This window comes from Phyllostomus discolor, chromosome 3, assembly GCF_004126475.2.
Source record: "Phyllostomus discolor isolate MPI-MPIP mPhyDis1 chromosome 3, mPhyDis1.pri.v3, whole genome shotgun sequence".
Classification (NCBI taxonomy): Eukaryota; Metazoa; Chordata; class Mammalia; order Chiroptera; family Phyllostomidae; genus Phyllostomus; species Phyllostomus discolor.
The window spans coordinates 12,167,946-12,190,793 of NC_040905.2; the positions used below are offsets into that span (position 1 = coordinate 12,167,946).

The 22,848-nt window shown below is 49.9% G+C and overlaps 1 protein-coding gene across 6 annotated transcripts in view; it reads right to left on the reverse strand.

The window, feature by feature from the left end:
* RAI14 (retinoic acid induced 14) overlaps positions 1 to 22,848 on the reverse strand; it is a 132,961-nt gene that overhangs the window by 51,937 nt on the left and 58,176 nt on the right. For 3 of the 6 annotated variants that reach the window (XM_036020221.1, XM_036020220.1, XM_028520683.2), the window contains exons 1-2: positions 1,275 to 1,376; positions 1,019 to 1,149 (exon numbers count right to left, since the gene is read on the reverse strand). In XM_036020221.1, the coding sequence (XP_035876114.1) occupies positions 1,019 to 1,149; positions 1,275 to 1,328 (185 nt within the window). In that variant the 5' untranslated portion in view covers positions 1,329 to 1,376. Of the gene's footprint in view, positions 1 to 1,018; positions 1,150 to 1,274; positions 1,377 to 22,848 lie in introns of those variants that run through there. The other 3 variants (XM_028520693.2, XM_036020222.1, XM_028520707.2) reach the window with 1 other exon arrangement.

Consider the following 22,848-nt stretch of genomic DNA (forward strand, 5'->3'; position numbering starts at 1 on the left):
AGGTTTTGTGGGCCACACAGCATTTGTCCTGACTGCTCAACTCTGCCACTGCAGCGCGGAGGCAGCTGTGCGCAACCACCCACACTGGGGTTGGCTGCGTCCCAATAAAACTTTATTTACAAAGACAGACGGCGGCGCATAGCTAGCCGGTCAACCCCTGCTCTAAGTCTAAGCAGATTCCCCGGGGTTCCCAGGGAACACGAGCCCCAGGGGACCACAGCGGTACCTGACAACAACACGCCTCGCAGGCTTCAGGCCCTTCCCGTGCGCTCTCGGGGGTGCTGGCTCGGGAAAAACCACTTGCTCTCAGGTTCTTGTCTCAGAGCCTGTTTCTGGGGCGCTCAACCAACGTCAGTGTCTTATTTTATTCGCGTGAATACTATGCGGTTGAATACAACCGTCCCCGCATGACAGTGAACGAATCGAGACTGAAGCACTACAAAACCCCCGAGTGACAGAGTCCACGTTAGAAGTCTGTCTGTCTCTGAGGTCGATGATCTCTCTACTCCACGACCAGAGTAAGGAGGAGTGCAAACCAATACACACACATACACACACTTAATCAAAGAGTTTTCATCATGACGAGTGAGAGTACCCCACATGGGAAATCATAAAGCAAAATTCATCCTGCTCATGTTAAAGAAGGGGTTTCATGAGCAATAAATAATCATGTAAGTAGTACGGTTTGAGGGGTATAAAAAGAAATTTTTCTCTTCTATGCTGTTCCTAGTCTAGGACAGATTTATTTCCCACCCATCCACTGGTTGCAGTCCTGGTGCTATCTGTCCTCTTGTGAAATCTTTGGTTGTAGCTGGGAACCAGCACAGTCATTCAACGTAAAGCCCAAAGTGGAATCTGGAAGCTTCCACCCTCTTACACACATTAACCCAGGCAGGGGGACAGCCTTTCTCGAAGTCCCTTAAAGGCACTCGTGAAGGTCCCCTGGGGACCCTCAGGAACCCAGAAAACGCTTTAAGAACCCAGAACTGGCCGTTGGAAACCCATCTTTATAGCTTACGCGGTCTTGCCCTCGCTGTCCTGCTTGGTGGCGCTGGCCCCCTTCTTGCCCAGCAGCGAGGCCACCTTCTCCGCGTCTCCATGCTCCACGGCCTGCAGCAGCCGGTCATCATTCTTGTTCCACTCGTTGGTCTGCGGGGCAAAGGGGAGATGCAGCGTCAGTGAGCAGGCGGCAGCCGGGCCAACGGGCAGAGTCTTCATCCTCCCCTGCTGCCACGCAAGTCAAAACCGTCCCCAGAGGGGCACTTCAAAAGTACCTTCCCCTTCACCAGAGTGGTGCTCGAGAAAGCTGGTTTCCCAAAAGGAAACATCAACAAACAGTTCAATGAGCTAGCAGCGGGTGACCAAACTCTTTGAAAAATTAACTTGTTTGCACCGGACCTGGGAAGGTGAGGCAACTGACGGAGACCCGCAGGCCAGATTACACATTAGCTCATTTCTAGCGAAACGCGACAGCTGGCCTCTCGGAGCACTGGCCTTTGACCTGGTCCACAGCCCACTGGCCAGCAGCTCAAGGCTATCTCAGGATTTAATAAATACACGTGGTTCTTTGTCAGCTCTTGTTGCTTCTCTTTCTGCACTGAGCCCTGATTTTGGAGCTGTAAACTAATGTTAAGTAGTTGCCCAGACTACCGAGTCAACCAAGGACCACCTGGAACAAAACTTCTACCCCCGCAAGCTACTGAACATCAGAGAGCGTGGAGGAAAGCTTCGGCTGCCGAACCCCAGCCCCAGCGGCGCGATTATGCAAACCCCAGTGACAGCGAAGCTTTCAGGGGCACGAGAGCTGCTTTCTCCTCTTACAAAGGAGGGAGAGGGTCTCTGTGTAAAACAAATGGGCCTCAAGCACAAAACTAAGAAGGCACAAACGTGAAAGGGTAGCCGTGAGCCACTGAAGGTTCTGGGGCAGGGGAACGAGAGGATAAACTCCGCGGCTGAGGAAGTCATCCGAAGGTGTGTGCGATGCATAGGATTAACGAGGGAGAAATGATCCTGGGACAGACACATCAAAGCCCCTGGGTCATCCTGCAGGCCCTGGGACACCTCCAGACTTCCCCTAGCAAAGCCACCACCCTGGCAGAGACTCCTCCTAGAACCTGCAGGCATTTCACATTAAAGGCTGTGCGCCATGGACCACTTCAGGGAGGCAGACAGAAGAGACCCGGGAGATCTAAAAGCTAACTAGAAGGGATTTTACAGGACCACAGTCTTCCATGGCCCCAGAATGTTCCCAGTCTCTCGGCGATGATGGAACTGGCAAACCCAATGGGACTCTGCCCTCTCGCTGAGCAGGGGTGGGTCTACCAGATGTCCCCATCTGCAACCCTGGGGAGCCATGACTAGGGGGCACTACTGGCATCTCGTAGATGGAGGCTGAGGTGCTGCTCAACATCCTTGATTGCGCAGGACAGCCCCCTCTGCCCAATAATCACTTGGCCCCAAATATCAAGACCACGTTAGCCACACGTAAGCACTGGAAATGTGGCTAGTGCAACTGAGGAACTGAATTTTTACCTTGAATTTCTGACATTGGTGCGGCTGTACCTGACGACTTTCCAGGTACTCTACTTAGCCAAGTGAGAAGGCATCTGGGCCAACGTCATCCACGCCTTCCTACAACAATCAATTTACTCGCAAAGACGACATCGGGTTTTAACTTCAGTCATAAATCAGGCTTCCTCTCGAAGGGGAGCATGACAAATAGGCCGCCCCAGCCACCGGCACTGCTTAGAATAGGAAGCTTTTACTTGGCAAAATGTAGCCACCACAGAGACGGGCCACAGCCTACTCCCCCCAGACTCGTTTTTACCAGCCAACCCGACACCGACGAGCTGCAGCCCAGTGCACGTGGGACTCCTGCCTCCGACCTGCACTGTCCCAACGCTACACTGTCCGTGCCGTCTTTCAAGTCCTTCCGGACCCAAATTACAACGGCACCGGGAAGATCAAAAGGATATTAAATCTCAAGAGGAGATGACTGAAGGGACTTAAGGCAAGAAAGGCCACACACGTGAAAGAATTTTCCTTTCAGAACCATGCACTCAGCTCTCGGATAGAGAAAAATCCAACTGCAGGGGTTCCCTAAAATTAGTTACGTGTGGCTGTTTGGGAGGTTCAGTTTCTATAAGGCAAAGCAAGAAAGATTCCCCCCTCCCCTCCTCTTCGGAGGACAAGGTCAACGGCACCTTCCTTGAGATCTAAAATTCTTCTCTTTTGTCTCATCTCTCTTGTTCTCCCAGGGTAGAAGAGGCAAAAAGAACGTGCTGCCCACCCCCACCCCCACCCCCGACAACATGAAGATGTAATACGCAATGAGCAACACCACGCACCCTGCGTGTGCTGCAGGTGGGGTCACAGGAAGCAGCGAGAAGAAAAGGGATGGATGCTATGCACTCTGGCCTTGGAGTCTGAGGCAGGAGACCAGTTCAGAGCAAACTGGGAAGACGGGGGCAGACCTGAAGAAGATCCTGGGGAAGAAGTAGACCAACCGCTGGGAAATAAGGCGAGAAGGCAGGAGTTTTGCTCTGAGCATTCTCACAAGTACTCTAAAAGCAGGGGCCTGAAAGGGGCCCAGTTACACCTCTAGGCCAGCGGTCCAGATTCTGCACAGCGAGGCTTCCAAGGTGAAATGACACCGCGGCAGTGTCGTTGAGGAGAAACTCCATTTCTTTGCTATAACCTTTTCTCCTGGCTGTCTGGCCACTCCCTTCTTTAATCATTAAGTCGTCCGAAGAACAGATTCTGGCCAGTGTCAAACTGTCTTAAGGACAAAGCTGTAGGTGTGTGCTGACCACAGAAGTAGAGTTTCGGTCAAGCCCAAGACAACATCTTGACTTCAGCTGTGTTTCAGCCCCAGGCCCATGAAGGCTGAAGAACCAACCCTACAGACCAGACTCCTGAAACAGAACAGCGCCATGCTGACCCCAGGACTGAGACAGTGATCAACAACTGCCTACCTGGACCCCCCACCCCCCCATCGGTAGAGACCATGAGTCCAATTCCTGTAGCCACCGTGGTTCATGATTTCCCCCAACACAGCTGGGAGCCATCAGGGGCCAGCCTTTGAGCACTGGCCTACCAGGGACTCAGAGCTTGGTGCTGTTTCCTTAGCTAGTAAACCTCTCTTGGCTGCAAACTCCTGTTTGTGTTTGCTTGAGCCTTGCTGCGGCCAGGTGAATGGACCTCGTTAGTCTGGTAACAGCAGGGAGCAGATGCCAATGTAAGAGGTTCTCCAGTGCTGGGCCACGTACCTCACCGTGTTTCAAGCCGCCATCACTTTTCTCTCCTAAACCTGCTCAGGGAGACACTCCCTGTTATTTTCTTCTGTAAGACCGTTCCATCCAGTGCTACAGTCTATACCAAAAATTCCACAGCTAATCACGATTTGAGACAAAACAGGTGTCTTAATGTCATTGCTCTTGAGAATATAGATGCAAATTTCTCTCCTCCAGCTCCATCCCTCTACTGAGTGGTACTAAACTGAAATCAAGAATCAAAAGAAATCTTTAAAAAAAACTCTATCTTGGCCAATCTCCTGTCCAAGGTAGCACTCGTGAGGTAAGCAGGTTGTGATACTGTGATATAAGAAATATAATTTGGTCTTTGTTCCTGGTTCCTAGCACAAAGCTCCTAAAACTCATGGCATTTTCTGAGTGATGGGCATAGAAGCATCTTTTGTTTAAAGCTTTTATTTATTTATTTTCAGAGAGAGGGGAAGAGAAGGAGGAAGAGAGGGAGAGAAACATTGATTTCCAAGAGAAATAGCAGTTGGTTGCCTCTCACACGTCCCCAGCAGGAACCTGGTCCTCAACCCAAGCATGTGCCCTGACTGGGAATTGAACCAGCGACTTCTGGGCTTGCAAGCTGATGCTCAGTCCACTGAGCCAAGGCAGCCAGGGCGAGAAGTATCTTTTTAAAAAAGAATTCGTAATAAGCTTCTGTCAACCTTATCGGAGTTTATGTTAATAGGGTGACCGGTGAGTAGAAGCCCTTAGACAGCTTTAGGATGGGGGCTGGTTGCCAGAGGAACCACCCATGTCATTCAAGGGTTAGAACTTCCAGGCCCCCACCCCCACCTCCAGGAAGGGAAGTGGGGCTGGAGATTGAGTCAGTCACCAATGGCCATTGATTCCATCAGTCATGCCTATGCAATGGAACCTTCATCCAATCTCCTCAGCCTTTCCTAAACGACAGGGTTCAGAAAGCTTGTAGGTTGATGCACACACACATCAAGGTGCTGGGAAGGTGATGCAGAAGCAGGCATGAACACGGGTGCATGCGTACACACACACTGGAAAGGCGATGCAGGAGCAGGTGTGGACATGGATGCACGTGTGCACACACACTGGGAAGGCGATGCAGGAGCAGGTGTGGACATGGATACACGTGTGCACACACACTGGGAAGGCGATGCAGAAGCAGGTGTGGACATGGATACACGTGTGCACACACACTGGGAAGGCGATGCAGAAGCAGGTGTGGACATGGATGCATGTGTGCACACACACTGGGAAGGCGATGCAGGAGCAGGTGTGGACATGGATACACGTGTGCAGGCACACTGGGAAGGTGATGCAGGAACAGGCATGGACATGGATACACACGTGCACACACACTGGGGAGGTGATGCAGGAGTAGGTGTGGGCATGGATGCACATATACCCACATCCACACCATACTTCTCCCTACACATTTCTTCCATTTGGCTGTTCCCAAGTTGTAAACTTTACAGTAAACCGGCAATAATAAGCAAAGAGCCTTCATGAGCTCTATGAGCTGTTCCAGCATATGACTGAAACTGAGGAGGAGGTTGCTGGGAACCCCTGGCTTTATAGGTGATTGGTCAGAAGTAGGGTTGGTCACAAGGGCGTCTAGCCTGCGGCCCATGGGCCACATGGGGCTCAGAATGGCTGTGAATGAGGCCCAACACAAAATCGTAAATGTACTTATGAGACTTTTTTGTGATTACGTGTCACAATGTATTTAATAATATGCTGCCCAAGACAACTCTTCTTCTTCCGGTGTGGCCCAGAGACTCAAAAGGCTGGACACCCTGGCCCTCACAACGGGTGTCCGCAGTGGGGCAGTCCTGAGGGACTGAGCCCTTATCCTGTGGCATCTGACTCTCACTCCAGGCAGTTGGTGTCAGCAGAGAGTTAAAACACCGGACAGCCACCCCGTCGGTGTCTGGAGAGTTGGAGAATCAGTTGTTGGTATAAAGACAGAACCCACACATTTGGTGGCAGAAGTGTTTTGTGTAAGAGGCAGACTGTGTGATAGGTGAAGTTCAAAATGTTGCCATAACATCCCAAGGTGACTCACACATCTGGACCATCACACCGACAACATCCCCTCTGCCCGTGCCCCATGGAACGCGCCCCCCAACCTGCCCTCCCACCAGTGCAGCTCAGCTCTGCTTCCACACCGGGCTCCTGGTCCCCGGAAACACCTGTTTCCCATCTATTCGTGGGTCATTCCCACCATTTTTTTTTAAATAGAAAAAAATAGAAAACACCAGATACGTCCTATTTAATAAGGTTAAATGGTTTTTATGGTGTACTGTGTGGTGATACAAAATATACAGGGTCCGGCAGGCGTAACGCCTGCTTGGGTGTGGTTGGTAGGGTAATAATGTGGCGTAGTAATTTATGGTTTTAATTTGAACGTTGCACCTAAACTGGCATGTGGTGGGCTTGAGTGTGATGCTGTTATGTTACAGAATCACATGCTCATGATTTTGTAATAAAATTAGGGGCATTATTTGTGCCGAACCCTGTGTATTTTTTTACTGGGAAATCGCGGTGAAAAACACATCGGACACCTCTGCGTTAGAACGCTGTCACTCCATCCACCTATGCAAGGCTTTCTTCTGAAACCCAGCTCCATCCAGTTCAAGCCCTGCAGGGCTCAAGCCCTCCTTGGAGACCTCCTCTGCTTCTCTCCTCCTTGGCGTCCCCAAGGGCCGCCTGGCGCATCTGATGGGCGCCCACAGTCTAGACTCGCGGAAACACCGCGTCCTGGCTTTATTTCCCGAGCTCCGCATGGGCTCGCTCTGTTTGCTCGTCTTCCGCTCCCTGAAGGCGGGGACACAGCCTTTACTGCTCACCCCCGTGGTGCCCAACAAATGTGTCTGCTGCTGATTTCAGCAGGAGTTTCTTCCTCTTGTTTAACCTAAATCGCTCCTGACGGAGCAAATAGTTATTTTTTTACATTTATAAAACTCTCTTGTTCTTTTGCAAACAACCATTTCCTCCTGTTTCCAAATTTTTAATAGGCTCAATAAATCCAACTCCTTAACTTTTCTAAGGCCAATTTTCCAAGACTTTGATCATGGGTATACTTTCTCCGAATCTTCTCACAGCAAGTCATCGGGGCGGAGCCGGGGTCTCCCAGTCACCAGGCCCCCCTGGGTCCCTGCTGAGTGAGTGGACTTGCGGGCCCCACCCCAGGGATTTTGACCCCAGTGACCTCGGGAGGGGCCTGGACCCCTTGAGGTTCAGCAATGGCGCTCTCTGTCTCTCTGATTCTTACTACGAGTTTAGGGGCACCTGGAACCCAGGCAAAGGCTAAGCACAGAATTCCTGGAAGGACAGTCTTCCTTCACAAGGCGTTATTCAGGAGGAAAGCAGGGCATGAGAAAAATTCTTTACTTTTTTTCTTGCAGAACAAGGTATTTTGTCTCCCACAAAAGCTTAATAAATTGTAGGTTTTTCCTTGCAGTTGCATGTGTAACCCTATGTACAAGAATGTTAAAAGTGCCCTGGCTGGTGTGGCTCAGTAGACTGAGTGCCAGCTTGCTAACTAAATGGTTGCTGGTTCAATTCCCAGTCAGGGTACATGCCTGGGTTGCAGGCCAGGTCCCTGGTTGGGCGCGCACAAGAGGCAACTGCACACTGATGTTCCCTCTCTTTCTCCCTCCCTTCCCCTCTCTCTGAAAATAAACAAATAAAAGCTTTAAAAATGAGGATGTTAAAAGCATGGCTTATAGTAGGCAAAATTTACAAATATTCAATGAAACAAGATAGATAAATACGTTACAACTTAATCCAGCAACGGATTAGCACGCAGCAATGACAGTGAACAAACGACAACTACAGGCGACACAGAGGAAGATGAGAACAATCCTGCCGAAAGAAGACGCCGAGGAACACAGTATGACTGCATGTGCATAAAGATAACGACAGGGAACATGGACCCATATTGTTTAGGGATACAGCACAGATGGCCAAACTCTAAAGAGAAGCGAGGACAAGGCGACCACAGTAGTCAGGGCAGTGACTAGGGGAGAGGGTGTGACATTTGATGAGGAAGGGACACCTGGGAACACACTAGGGTCCTGTGCGCTATTTCATGACCTGGTTAGCGGCCCCACAGACGTTCACCTGTGTACACTACATTCCTCTGGGTGAACTTTTCCCTGTATGTGATTTGTTTCTCTCTCTCTCTCTCTCTCACACACACACACACACACACGCACTCACACACACAGATCAACACCGCACCACGTGCCTTTCCACGGTCTGCATTCTCACTGGTGCTTCCTCATCTCTAAAATGAGGGCCGCTGCTGCCCCAATCTGGGCCTTTTCTAATGAAGTCTGGATCTTTCCTCAGAATAACATACGTGCACACAAAAGCTTGCCTACAATTCCAGAGGGTTCTCCGGCTTAAACCCCTACCTCCATCCCATCTATTCAAACCCGAGTTCAAACCTGTTGGTCTAGAAAGAGAAATAAGCTGCAGGGTTCGACGCTTGTGAGCTGATGCTGCAGCTCCACCGCCACCCGTTGGGGTGGCCTTCAGAAGGCGCCTGCAGGGGCCCCACATCCTCATCTGTGAAATAAAGGGGGGACCCTACTTTCTTGCAAGTTACCCTGAGAATTAAATGTAACGTGCAGGACGTGCCTGCCAGTCAAAACATGGTGATGATGATTATTACTGAATTAGATGATCCTCACCCTTCCTTCGTGATTCACGCTCTAGAAATCTCTCAATATCTACAATTTAGGAAGGGTGGTCCCTTACCTTTTCAGAAGTACTTAATACCTGAGGGCAAATTTTAATTTGCAAAATTTCTATGATGTTCCTTTTTTTAAAAATCATGTTTTAGAGGGCTCTAGAGAAAACATTCGCAGACGTGCAATGAACTATTTTATTGAACATGGCTCCCCTTCCAGGGGACTGTCTAAACAGACGCTATTTTAACAGACCGCATTAGGCCGCATTTGCGAGCTCAGGAAGCCATATGTTATGCTCCGGAGACATGTGTGATGTGTCAGCCGTGGAGGGCAGCATGTGGGAAAGCCAGGCCTTACCTTCCACGTGGGCTCCGAAATTCCTGCTGCTCATACATCACAAACGAGATTTCCAATGGCTGGCCTGGAAGCCTCCTAGGCATCACACCATTCCCAAAGGACACCCACGTGCTGAAGCTTTTCCCCCTGAATCCCGGCCTTCGAAAGCGCTGCCCACCTCCTTCGAGGGCGGCAGACCCCACACGTCAGGCATGTGAGGAACGCCGGGGCATTGGCCACTGGCCGACGTCTGCCCTTGGCCAGACGCGGCATCGCCTTCTTTTATTTCGGTTTAATCCCCAGGAAATGAAAAACCAGTGAATATTCAGTGGTCACAGACATCTGGTTAGTGGGCATGGAGCAATCAGGAAGAGGGTTTTCTTCCACTTTCTTCAGGAAAGACGCTAACGCCCTCAGCATCACAAAGGAGCACAGGCCTGGTGGTGCGGGGCTGCCCGAGCGGCCGGCTGCAGGAGTGTGTTTGGGAGATTACCTTCGGAAAGGCCGCACTTCTCCCTCTCGTTTACGGGGGGCAGGTGGCTTTGCCAATATAATCAGGAAGGCTGAGAAGAAAGTCAGACAAAGTAGACAGTGTTTCCACTGAGCAGCTTACAGATGCATACCATTCAGGCAAAAAAAAAAAAAAGAGCACACACTTCATATTTTAAGACAGAGCCCAAGAAGCAGGCGAGCTTCAGGCCTTGCTGATATTTTCCCGTTAACTGCACCAGCGGGTTTTATGAGATCCGTATCTACGAGCCACAAAGCATGTAGAAGATACTACAGATGTTATATTCATTTGTTCACTCATTCATGCAACAAATACTTTATCCAGTGCTCTTAATACCACTGGCATAGTCTTTACTGAACTTTCTACACAGTTATGGAGATAAAATACAGCAGCATGAGAAATATGCCAACAAGACAGAAGGGAATACGAGAGGGTGGTAAACTAAGCAAAATGGTGAAATCAGCACAAAAGAAGAGAGAGACAACTCTCAGCGAGGCCGGCTGGGAAGGCTCTTTGGTTTGGATTACGAATGAGACCTTGCAAGGAGTAACGTTCAGGTGAATGGAAGGCAGACAAAATACAATGTCTGAGAAATGCAAGATGCATTTGGTAGATGGTGAGTTCATCCAAGTGTGGCCTTACCAGACTACCCTCCTTGGTGCCCGCGGAAATCCCAGAAAAATCACCAATAGATCGGGACATAAACATTTGACCATTCTCCCGGTTTTACCAAGCCCGGCAGCTTCAGGAAGAGCTTTCTGTACAATGTTCACTATGTCAGACCAATGTGTGCGTGATGTGTTCCCTCTCCCTGCGTTTTTATTCCAGACTATTCACACAGGCAGGTTCTGGCGTCTCTGCTCTGCCGAAACCCGTCACCTCCCTTTGACGGCTGCATCAGTAATTCCTGAAGCCTTTTTTACAGAAACGCTGAGTGCGGTGCCACGGACACAATACGTAATTATAAACACCGTCTTCCAGACACAGGCTGGTCCTCTGCCCTCCCCACGTCACCGAGCTGCCTACTCATCGCCCCCGGCCCCCGGCCCTCCCTAGCTCCTCTTCCACAGCCCTTGGCGCAGTTATAATTAAGCAGTATTTCTCCAGTATCTGTAAAGGCCTGTCGACCTCCCACTGGACCCAGGGTTTCAGGGCATGGCCGGAGGCCAGCACCTGCCCTGTTCACCACTAAGCTCCTGGCCCTGTGCCCACCGCCTGCCAGGTGGTGGGGGCTCCGTTCCGAGCTGCGCATGGAACAGCTCTGTCTTCCTTCCTTCCACTTGGGAGCCACTACTGATTAACCCCTTCTCCACTGATGCCTTTGTCTCCGTCTGCAGATGGACTTAAGAGTCTCCGTAACCCTACCAAATACCTTTCTTTGATGATGTTGACCAATATTAAAACTTTACTCATTATTTAAGAGCTACAGCACAGGAGGTAAGCTCAATTTTCTGGGGGCAGAGATAGGGCTGGGAATAGGTCAAACCAGCCTGCCTCCAGGGAGAAAAAATGGTTCCATCCAATGTAATTCAAGCATTCATTTGTTTAGTATGTATGTATGTGTCTGTCCATCTATCTTTCTATGTCGGACACTGTGCAAAATCCTAGGGGTGAAAAGATGGAGAGGAAATTACCTTGGCCTGTAAGGAGCTCACCGCCTTCCGCGGACAGGAGCCCACCCAGCACCTGCTCACATTAGTATTTGTCGGCGCTGGGCCATGCCGTGAACCCGGCCCTGTCAAAGCCCAGACACTAGGCTGGTAGTAGTGATAGTAGGGATACTATCACTACTAAAGAATCACTACAAATGCCCAGGGCCAGGCACCACACTACATTACAATTCAGTCTTCACAGTAACCCTGTGAGGTGGGTATTATGAGTAGCCGTTTTACAGATGAGGAAACTAAGGCCCAGAAAGGTGAAGAAACGTGTGTCAAGTTACTCAACATACAATACAGCTGGTGCTCTCAGGAGGCGCAAGCTAAAGCAGTTAAACGTAAAGGTCAAGGAAATAACTTTTAAGATGAGCAAGATTTAAGTGCATTTATAGACTGAGGCAAGCAAAAGGGTCAGTGGAGAGAAACAGAATGAAAATCAGAAGGGGTGAGGGTTTGAACTGGGGCTGGACTCGGCGGAGGGCTGACCTCTGTGAGTAAGAGCCACGGTCAGCCCCGAGAGGAGGAGGAAGTCGGGTGATCGGCGACCCGGTACTGGAGGGAAGTCCGCTGGTGTTTTACGGCCTGTTTCCTCCGGGAAGCAGGAGGCAAAGCACGCAGGGTCAGTGGGGGGGCTGGAAGCTTGAAGAGTGTTTTGAAGAGCTACTGTTTCTGATAGCTCCTGGGGTAAGCGAGACAGGCAGCCCACGAGACATGAGTAGAGGGGCTTTCAAGCAGCCCTGGAGGTCCAGCTGAGAGTAGGAATTATAGCTCCATAAAAAACCCATTTGGTAGTGTCGTGTGATTTTTCACGGGAAGCAGTGGGTAGGACGAGAGCAAGAGGTGGCGGGTTTGGGTGCAGACCGGAGCCTCCAAAGTCGGGGAAAGCAGAGATTCCAGGACCCAAAGGATGGGCGGTGCCAGTGGGCGGGCATCTGAAACGACCATAGGACTGGGGACGGACACGGACAAGGTCTAGGGCACCTCCCGTAGATCAGAGGAAGGTTGTTGGGTGGGTCACTTACAGGGATCTTAGTGTTCCCAGAATGACGGAAGAAAGGAAAAACTGGGAGCTGGGAAACAAAATCCTGGAGAAATATTGGGGGGGCAACCCAAGAGATGGTGAAGAAAGTGAGGTGGAGGTGGCCCAGCCTAACCCAAGAGCGGTGACTGTCCACTAAGAAAGGAGGGTGAAGTCACGGAGCAAACGGGTCAGGCCTTCTGAAGACGTGGCTCCCCGTGACTTACTGAGTTCCTGCTGGGCTCGTCCCCTACGGGGGCTGTAAAGAACGGATTTCGTTTCAGCCACTCTAACCCCTTGTACTGGGATGGACACTGTCCCCACAAAATCCATGTCCTTCCTGAAGCTCAGAGTGTACTTTTATTTTGAAACAGGGTCTTTGCACATAGCACCAGGTAAAGGTGAGGTTACACTGGATTCGGGTGAGCCAAGTCCAGAGGCTGGCGTCCTTGTAAGAGAAGACAGACGAAGACATGGAGGACAGACAGAGGCAGACACTGGAGTTACACTGCTACTGACCACAGAATGCCAGGGAGGCTGGCCACCACCAGGAGCCAGAAGAGGCAAGGAACGATTCTTCCCTAGAGCCTCCTCAGTGTGGCCCTGCCAACACCTTGACTTTGGACCTCTAGCCTCCAGCTCCGTGGCGGAATACATTTCTGGCAGTTGTTTTAAGCCAATTCATGGTGATTTGTTACGAGGGTCCTCGGAAATGAATACACCACCCTGTGAAGTAGGCATTGTTATCCTTATTTAACTGATGAGGAAAGTGGGGCTCAGAAAACATGACTCCCACGTCCCAAGTCCCAAGTCCCAAAGGAGAAGAGTCAGGATTCAAACCCCAGACCCATGGCGTCCCTCCCACTGCGCGGCGTGCCCCACGTGTGCCCAGGACACTGCAAAGCCTGGGCAGAGCACAGCACCACCGGCCACGTGGGGCAGAGCTGCTGAGACGGAATGTCCGCGCTCCGAGTCCCTTGGAAATGCGGGAACCACACCTAACGCAAACCTGTTATATATGAAATCGGTGCTCATGCAAAGGCAATGAAAGCACGGTCATTTCATTTGCAAGCGCGCCCACAGGGAGGCCTCTTTGAATAGGAAGCTCTGGAAGCATTCTTACACATCCTCAGAGCCATATCCGTTGCTCAGAGGGAGGCGCACGGCAACGGTGAACACCTCACGGTCTGCGCGAGGCTTCCCTTGCACGCAGACGGGAGGCTCGGAGGCACGTCTGGCTGGACGCCAAGCCCACAGCAACAGCACCTGGGGCATGTATATATTTTAACCTAATAAACAGCCGTGCCCCCAGAGCTGTGCTCTCTACCCAAGTGGCGCAGTATAGATTTCACACAGCACCTCCAGATGGAATGGTTTCATCCTCCAAGTCCTAAGGCAAATGCTCAAGTGCACGTGGAGGTTCTGACGGTCAGCGCAGAGGATCGGGGTGGTCTCTGTCCTGCCCATGCCGAGGCGTCAGGCCCTTTATGGACGTTAAATGACTACTAAGGGACAGGACGATAGTTCAAGAAATGTACAAGCACCAGACACAGTCCCTGGAGTTACAAACTCTGTGTGAGATCTGCGTGCTCTGGATTTTCTGCTGCCCCACCCCTCCCCATGCCCACACCCACACCTGCACACGCGTGCACACACACACACACACTGGCACACGTACACACTCCCTTCTGGAACCAGTTGGTCCAACAGATGAAAGCTGGGGTCTTCAGTGGGTGGCGGCCCACTGCATGGAAGGGGGGCATCTTAACTGCCTATGACTCGTACTGGGACTAAGAAAACATTTGAGGACCCCAAGGTTATTGTAGGAAACCAAGGCAGCTCCCCATATTCGGTGTCTCCCAACCCGAGTCAAATGTCAGTCATCAGGGACTAGAAGGTGAAAAGCGTCTCCCAATCACTCATGTCCGCCTAGAAGCTCAGAAAGCGACCTTTACTGGAAATAGTACCTTGAGGTGAAATTACCCTGGATTCGGAATGAACCGTTAAGTGAGGCAGACACACGGCAAAGAAGGCGGCGTGAAGATGGAGGCAGACATTGCAGCGGTGTGTCCACAAGCCAAGGAACACCGAAGGGTGCTGGTTTAGTTAGGGGAGACCCAGGCGTTAGGGGAGAGTGTGGGACCGCCTCTCCTTCAGAACCCCCAGAAGGAGCCAACACTGCTGTGCCTCGATCTCGGACTTCTGGCCTCCTGAGCTGTAAGAGGATACACGCTGTTGCTTTCCGCCAGCCAGTGTGCGGTGGCCGGCTACAGCAGCCCCAGGAACCGAACACGGTGACCGGTGGTGGAGCGAGGGCCGCTGGACCAGCACAGCGTGGCCGAGCACGCCACCCCCACCGACTGCTGGTGGACGGTGACCTGCTGCAGGGGCGCAGCCGGCCCTGCCCCACTCCCCGCTCGTCCCCAGAGAGTCCCCCACCGAGTGGACTCTGGGGAGAGGCGCTGAAATGGCGAGCCCATGGTAAGGTGGCTGCGGACCGGGTTCCTAGCTCAGGGTTGGTAGGGCTGTCCCAGTTTTAAAAATGTACTTCTTCATGTTTCAAATTTTTTAAAGGAGAAGTTTTTACGATAGAAAATAAAATGACTGTTTAACGCCAATGCTTCTCGGAGGGCACGGCTGTGTGGGATGCATGGTAGAGTACCCTTGAGTCTCTGAAAAATTACAAACGCTAACTTCTGAAAACTCTCCACATGATTCTATTGTCAGCCTGAGTTATTACTCCCTCGAAAACAATGAAGATGCCACATACGCCTGATGTTAACCATGTCTGTACCCACTAACGCACTGAACCAGGCGAGAAGCTCACCTTGGTGTTCACCTCGTTCCGCACAAGGACTTGAGAAGCACCAACAGGCAACTGACATGAGCCCCCCAGAGAGAGAGCAAGAGGCCTGAACCGAGCTCACCGTGCCCTCCTTCAAGGAGCCCCCGCCTTGGTTAGTGGCTGCATGGTCACCCAAGCCCGAGACCCTGGCTCTTCCCCGCCCCACCACGGACTGTTGCTACTGTTGGTGCTGCCTCTGCCTTTCTTCTCCCCTGTTCGGCTCAACAAACACCTTTCTGCCTCCTACTTCTGCCAGGCGTCCTGCCAGACGCTTTCCATGGGGCCGTCCTTTTTGCCGAGCCCCTGGGCCTCCCTGCCAGGGGCAGACACTTAGGGAGCCGGGGAGGGGCTCTGACGCTGACCGGTGTTTGTCTGGGACATTTCAGTAGCTTCTTACCTGGCCTCTCTGCTTCCACACCGGCTACCCTGGTGGTGAAACGTTCGTGCCCACTGTTCTGGCTCACGTTCCTACGCAAAATCAGCGTGGCTGTCCCTGGACGACAGGAGGACCCTGCTCTTTAGCACCCCTCCCCAACACACAATTGAAGGGTTTTTTAAATACTTTTTTTTCCTTTTTTTTAAGGGGAGGGGGGTTAAGGGAGGGAGAAAGAAAAAGAGAGAAGTCCCGATGTGAGAAACGCTGATTGGCTGCTTCCCATGCACTCCGACCAAGGACTGAACCCGAAACCCAGGCATGTGTCCTGACGGGGAATCAACCAGTGACCCTTTGTTTTGTGCGACAGCGCCCAACCAACCGAGCCACACTGGTCAGGGATGAAGGCTTTTCTTAACCTGTTTTCAAACCTTGAACTCCACTCTGCCCAGCTCTCCCTCTGGCCCACGCCCCACCCCCACCCTGGAGCGGGGACCCTCTAGTCCAGCTCTTGGCTCCAGAATCCGAGTTATTCTCTACTCTTCCCCTTTGCAACTACGCAAGCAATTTTTCCTCTCTCGTTTTTATCTTGCCATCTCTCTGCCCACAAGGTGTGAAATTGCTCCCTGCCTTCCATTTTAAGGAAGTTTTACACTGGCATTTGAAGTATATCATTTTCCCATCTCAAGTCTTCTTCCAGTGCAGCGATATCATGTCGGGCTAGGAGCTTGGATTCTGGGTTCCTGGGTCCACATCCCGGTTCTACCATCCAAGCCTGATTTCTCCGTGACCTGGAGAAGTCATTCAACTTCATGTGTCTCCGTTTTCTCGTTTGTAACACAGAAGATAACAACAGTGCATTTAAAACTATTTGGCTTCCCAAACGGATTCTACTTGATGGCAGAAACTTTCGTATTCTTCCGTAACGCCCTTCCTGGTAGATACCTGGGTGCTTTTTAATGAATCAATGCATCGACAAAGTAACTTTCTTCAGATTGGAGAGAACAGTCTAGGACTCCAACTCACAACTACCATGTTGAATTTCTATCTGTGCTACTGGGTTGGGAAGCCTCAAAAAGCAGAAAGTCACTTAAGTAATCACAACAGTGCACTCCATAAAATCATACTGCCTCATGTTATCAGAGGTTAATTTTAAATAGTCTGGATATTTTAATATATTTGAGATAAGAGACGCCACTGACTTATTTTTACCCAAACTCTTGTAGTTCTCAAGAAGGGACATATCTGTTAAAGCCTTTCTACACGCCAATAATAGCAAGTCCAAAATAAACTCCAATATCCTCCCACAGGGGGAAAAGGCCGGTTCCAAGAAATTATTTCCTCCTGATGTCTAAAGCCAGAGGGCTGTGTTTTTTAAGTGCCCAGGATGAGGGACCACGAGGTGTATCACGGGTCTGGTCTCTCAGATGCGTCATGGGAGCACGTGCCCCGACGGACCTCCCGCCCCGTCTCTCCCCCGGTCCCCAAGGAAGGCCAGGGAAGCCTTACCCTGTAACTGCGTGTTTCTAAAGAGCAACGGAGAAGCCAAAACCAAGGACACAGCAGCGGATACGGAGAACTCTGGAAAACTCATCCAGGTTCTGAACGTGAAGCCTCATTCATTACCCTGTAGAGCTCACAAGAGATTCCCCCAGAGCGTCTTGCCTTAGAAAAAGCTGATGATTCAGCTGGATGCTGAGAGCCAAGTAACCACACACACAAAAATCACCCAAAGGGGGAAATTCTATTCAAACTATATTAGAACTCCAGTGTGTGATCTTGAGCTATGGATTTTTTACCTTAATTAATATAAATGTCAGGAGTCTGCAGTTTGAACACACACACTGAAAATGAATTTATTTAATGTTAAACCAATAAAATAATTCCGAACACTCCATTTTCCAGGGCATACTACACACAACTTCCTATCACTCAGAAACAAGTTCTACTGTAAGTCACTCAGTGTTCATCTAGTGGTGTCCCACGGATTGTGCGTTCTGGGGCAGGCGATGGCTTCTACACCTGTGTCCCAGACACCGAGAACAAGGGCTGACACGTGGCCAGTGAGGAATGAATGTTTGTTGAGTGAATGAACGTTTGCCTGAGTAAAAGATGCCAGCAAAGTACTGGGCTTCTTCAAGCACAATGTTGCTACTAAAGCTACTGATGGGGTAGCCAACCATCATGATTCCTTCAAGATGTTCTCTTCTTCGCCTGTGCAACTATTTGAGTGTCATTATCTTGCCTTTACATCTTGACTCGCCCTCCCACCCCCTGACCCCGCACTACAAGGCATCACAGCTGGCTCCATTCTGTCTATTCTCGCGAGGCCAGGCTGCCTAGGTTCCCAGCCCGGCTTCCTCACTGTGACCTTGGGCAAGTTACTTGACTACTGTGGGCCTCAATGATGAGATGAGAGATATTAAAAGTAACTTCGATCATAGAGTTGTAGTGAGAAGTAAATGAATCAGGTATTTGCAAAACATGTAGATCGGTGTCTTGGCGCCCAGTGAGCATTCAGTAAGTGTTAGCTCATGTGGTTCCTGTTCGTGTCCCTCAGGGGAAGCCCATTCTGCTATTCTGAACAGCGGACCCTTTCTTCCAGGACTGGCTGACGTTCACGTTCACAATGGGCTCCCGTGGCCAAACCCAGATGCACTGCCTGGCTTCAGCCCAGACGAGATCCTCTGCAGACCCGACGCAAGTCCAGACGCTCCAGCTGCAGCCATCCTTTCTAAGCGGAGTCACTCAAGTGACCTCGACCGCAGAAAAAGGCACCGATGCCTGACCTCTCCTGAACAGTCGTATCGCTGTCACTTCAAAATCAACTGCAGACTATACAATTAAAAGGAAACTTGTATCTGCACATAACACTATGGAAAGCCAGAAACTTCCAGGGATTTCTTGTAGCTCTAGGTCTGATGGGACAAGTTGGAAGAGAGGCCAACTGGGCCAGTGATGACGACAAAGTCCTCCCGCCTGCCAGGGTGATGCCTGGACGAGATCCCAAAGAAACGCCCTTCCTGGCGCCTGATTCAGAGCGATGAACGGTGAGGGTGGGTCACCATGAAGTGCGCTGCATGCCAACGGGGCACTGAGAAACCACGGGTGGCCAACGGGTGGCGTGGGCGGCCAATGACTTCGGGAGACAACTGTGCCCAGCCAAGAAGGGGGCACAGCCGCAGGGAACACCAGGCTGCCCCCGACACAGTGCCCTGGCACGGACAGGAGCTTCCTGCTGCCCTGGCTGCAGGCTGCTGGACTTCTGGAATGACGGAGTCCAGAGTGACAACTCTGCATGCCCCTCGGCCTTTTTTTTTTTGGACTGGAATATTAGAATAGGACTCTGATAAAACCCATTCATTCTTCAAATAGCATGAGCACCCCTCCCCCAAAGCAGCGCTGGTCGTAGGAAAGGCACCGGTAGTCCAAAAGGAGGGGTTCCTTTGGGAATCACAGCCCACTTGTTCCCGTGAAACGGAATCACTCGGTGAGAAACCAGAGCGGGCTTCTAACACGTGCTGTCAACTAGATTCAGGGGAAAACTGTACCTATGGAAGTGCTCTACAGAAGAACCTGGAACCGAAGAGAACTACATGGAGAGGCCAAATTTTAACTGTGCTGGAAACAGTGAACACCAGACTGAGGAATCTAGGAAATCTGGAGTTACAGTCAAGGGCAAAAGGAAAAGAAAGACAGTAAAAACCGAAGAAAAAAAGAATCGAAGCAATAATCTATGATGTAGAAATTTAAATAAAATTAAGAAATAACAGCACACTACTATGAACTAAAGGAAATGTTGTCCATAAAATTAATGACTGTCCAAGTAATATAATTAATGAGGGGGAGGGCTGGGGGAAGAGACCAGTATCTTGAGGCATGTTTCCTAGACAGTTTAAGTTTGAAGAATAAAGAAAACAGTCTATTGGTATTCAGAGAGAAAACAGGTTATTTTCAAAGGCTCCTCCAATCAGACTGGTTTGGATGTCTCCAGAGCACCAAACACTGGAAGACAGTGATCAACAGCAACGGAGTTTCGAGAGGAAGCAAGCAGCACGCAGCAAACTCTATCCAACAGTCGGTAAGATGTGCAGGAAGTAGAGACGCGCTCTCAGACACACAAGACCGGGCGTGCCCTTGCCTCACGGCTCCTTTCACAGGCTGGTGCTCAGTCCACTGAGCCACACCAGCCGGGGCCCATCCCCTTTAGAGCAGGAGTGTCAAACTCATTTTCACTGGGGGCCACATCAGCCTTGCGGTTGCCTTCAAAGGGCCAAATGTAATTTTAGGACTGCGTAAATGTAGCTACTCCTTAGCTAGGGACAAGGAGCTTGGCGCCGCTGTGGGGTACAAACAAGGTGCCAGCTGGATAAAACAAGGTGGAGGGCCGGATTTGGCCCGTGGACCTTGTGTTTGCCACCTGTGCTTTACAGCTTTTCAAAGGGATGGTCCAACTGACCAAGAAATGAATCCAAATAAGAACCCCCAAATCTAGTACTACTCATTGATATAAATGTTATATAGCAAAAGAAGGAAAACTGTCGTTAACATAGCTATAAAACAACGATGATGTAAAATAAACTTGGAACTTGAAAACAGAGGTGCAATACTGATTGCCATCACTCTGTATTAAACATCCAGACCTGGCCCTGGCTGTTGTGGCTCAGTGGATTGAGTGCAGGCCTGCAAACCAAAGAGTCACTGGTTCGATTCCCAGTCAGTGCATATGCCTGGGTTGCCAGCCACGTCCCCAGTAGGGGGCGCTAGAGAGACAACCAGACCTTGATGTTTGTCTCCCTCTCTTTCCCCCTTCCTTCCCCTTTCTCTAAAAAATAAATAAATACAATCTTTTAAAAAATAAAATGAAATAAACATTCAGACCTGAAGTTTCTCTTCTTAACATACCATATTTTCCTCCAATATACTTTCCTTATAAATTAAGAACATTGTGCAGAAGGGTGGTCGTCTTCATGGAATGACAGGCATTACTTCAGAGAACCCGAGGGTTCCCCCTAGTAGTTTTTAAAACCAAACCATTCTCAAGACCTGCCTCCAAAACTTCATGCTATACTACCTTCCTTCACTTGTCAACCACCCGGCAGGCCCAGCTTAAATGCCCCCGCCGCCGCTCCCGGTGCCTCCTGCACTGCAGGAGAATCGCCTGTGTGCGTCTCTTCCCTCCGCAGTGTTCAGTTTGGCGTCAGGACCGTGCCAATGACCGCACTCAGAACCCAACCGGGATTCCGCACGTCTGAGACAATGAGTTCCAACATGGCCAACGTGAAAGGAGAGACCCTTCCTCAGTGCAAGGTGTCCGCGGAACACGAAGGAACTTCTGTGCCTTTTTCACTGTTCTCTCAATTCACACAAACCCACGTTGGACACTTTTATGAAATGCTCTAATGTTCCCTGAATTTCAATCTGCCTGCTCAAAAGACTTTCAAGGTGTGTCCGTAACTGTCGAACTTTTGGCCAGTTTGGCATAAAAAATACTTGTATTTCTCACACGTTACTCCAGCTCTGCACTGCCCCACCCACCTTCAGAAACAGCTAAAAACCACCCCCAAGAAGGCTGTTAACGAGGGTTAAAGAAAATAATGCATGAAAACCACAGAGTAACATGCCTTGCACATATAAAGTGCTGAGTAAGTGCTTGCTGTTACCATGACCACCTGCATCATGTACCTTGCACTGTGCTTGGCCTGTGGTGGTGCCACAGGACAGAAGGACCCACGCCAGGTTCCTGACCCACCGGCTGGTGCTAGGCGCACACAGAGGAAGAGTCAAGCACCACTTCGCTGCATGCTAAAACTCCCTTCTTATTGTTAAGCTCCAGGCACTTAAATAAGCCCTGCAGAATTAATTTTTCTGACACACTTCAGTGATTTCAAAAAATAACAAAACAGGATCTAGGACAAATAGCATTTGGGGGCCCATTCTGTAAGTTAGAGCGTTCACAGGGCCTAGCCTTCCAAATGAAGGCTACGCCATCATTTCTAAAGTTACTTGGAAGATTTATACTGTAATAAAGGCATTTTTCCAAATTACCACATGCATTTATAAATGCCAAATGTTTAGGACATTCAGTTGTTGAAATATAAGCCAGATGGTGTATTGAAATCCTAGTTATTAAGCCAAGGAAGAAGAAAAATGGACTAAAAAAGCCTTAATGTTCAGAAATTATGAGAAATGTAAAGAATCTTCAGCAATGGAAGATATAGGACAAAAGAACTGATACAAATATATGTCTATATGTTCATTGACTAAAGTAAAAATTATTTTTATATATATAAACAAGACTCATTGTAGGAAAGTTAAAGCAGAGAATTAAAAAAAATTAATACAAACACTTCAATCCCATCATTCAATAACCCTATTAATTGTTTGTATTAGTCCAAATGTTTTCTGTATATATAGTAAATATTTTACTCTGTAAGTTGCTTGCTTCACCAGGTATTATAGATTGAACATGTTCCCCTACCAATAAAAAGCCACATCAGAAGTTTTAGAGCTAAAATGGTAGTGAGCATCCGGGCTGCTGTCAGGTTTTCATGATTATCAACAGCTCCGCCCTGGACACCTCTGAGCCCTCGTGTCTGTAGAATACAGCGTCATTTCAAGAACACGTGAGAGAAGGCACAGATGCTGCTAGAATCTTCCCAACCTGCCAGTAATGGCCCAAGTCGTAAGTTTACATTTTTTTTTAACCTCTCAAATCACAAATGACATAGGTCGGCACAAGAGCTTTTCCTGCTTCCAACGCCTTTGGCACCTGAGTGTGTGCGATACAATCTTGGCGTGACTGCTCCTCCTGCCTCAGCACTCAAGACAAAAGCCCACGGCTGAGGACACACCACCACTCATGCCCCGACTTCTAAAGAGAAGTGGGGTTCCACACCTCCTCCAGAAGTTACTAAAAGATAACAACCTGTACTGTTTTTTTTTATTTTATTTATTTATTTTTAGAGAGGGAAGGGAGGGAGAAAGAGAGAGAGAGAGAAACATCAGTGTGCAGTTGTTGGGGGCCGTGGCCTGCAACCCAGGCATGTGCCCTGACTGGGAATCGAACCTGCGATGCTTTGGTTTGCAGCCCGCGCTCAATCCACTGAGCTATGCCAGCCAGGGCACAACCC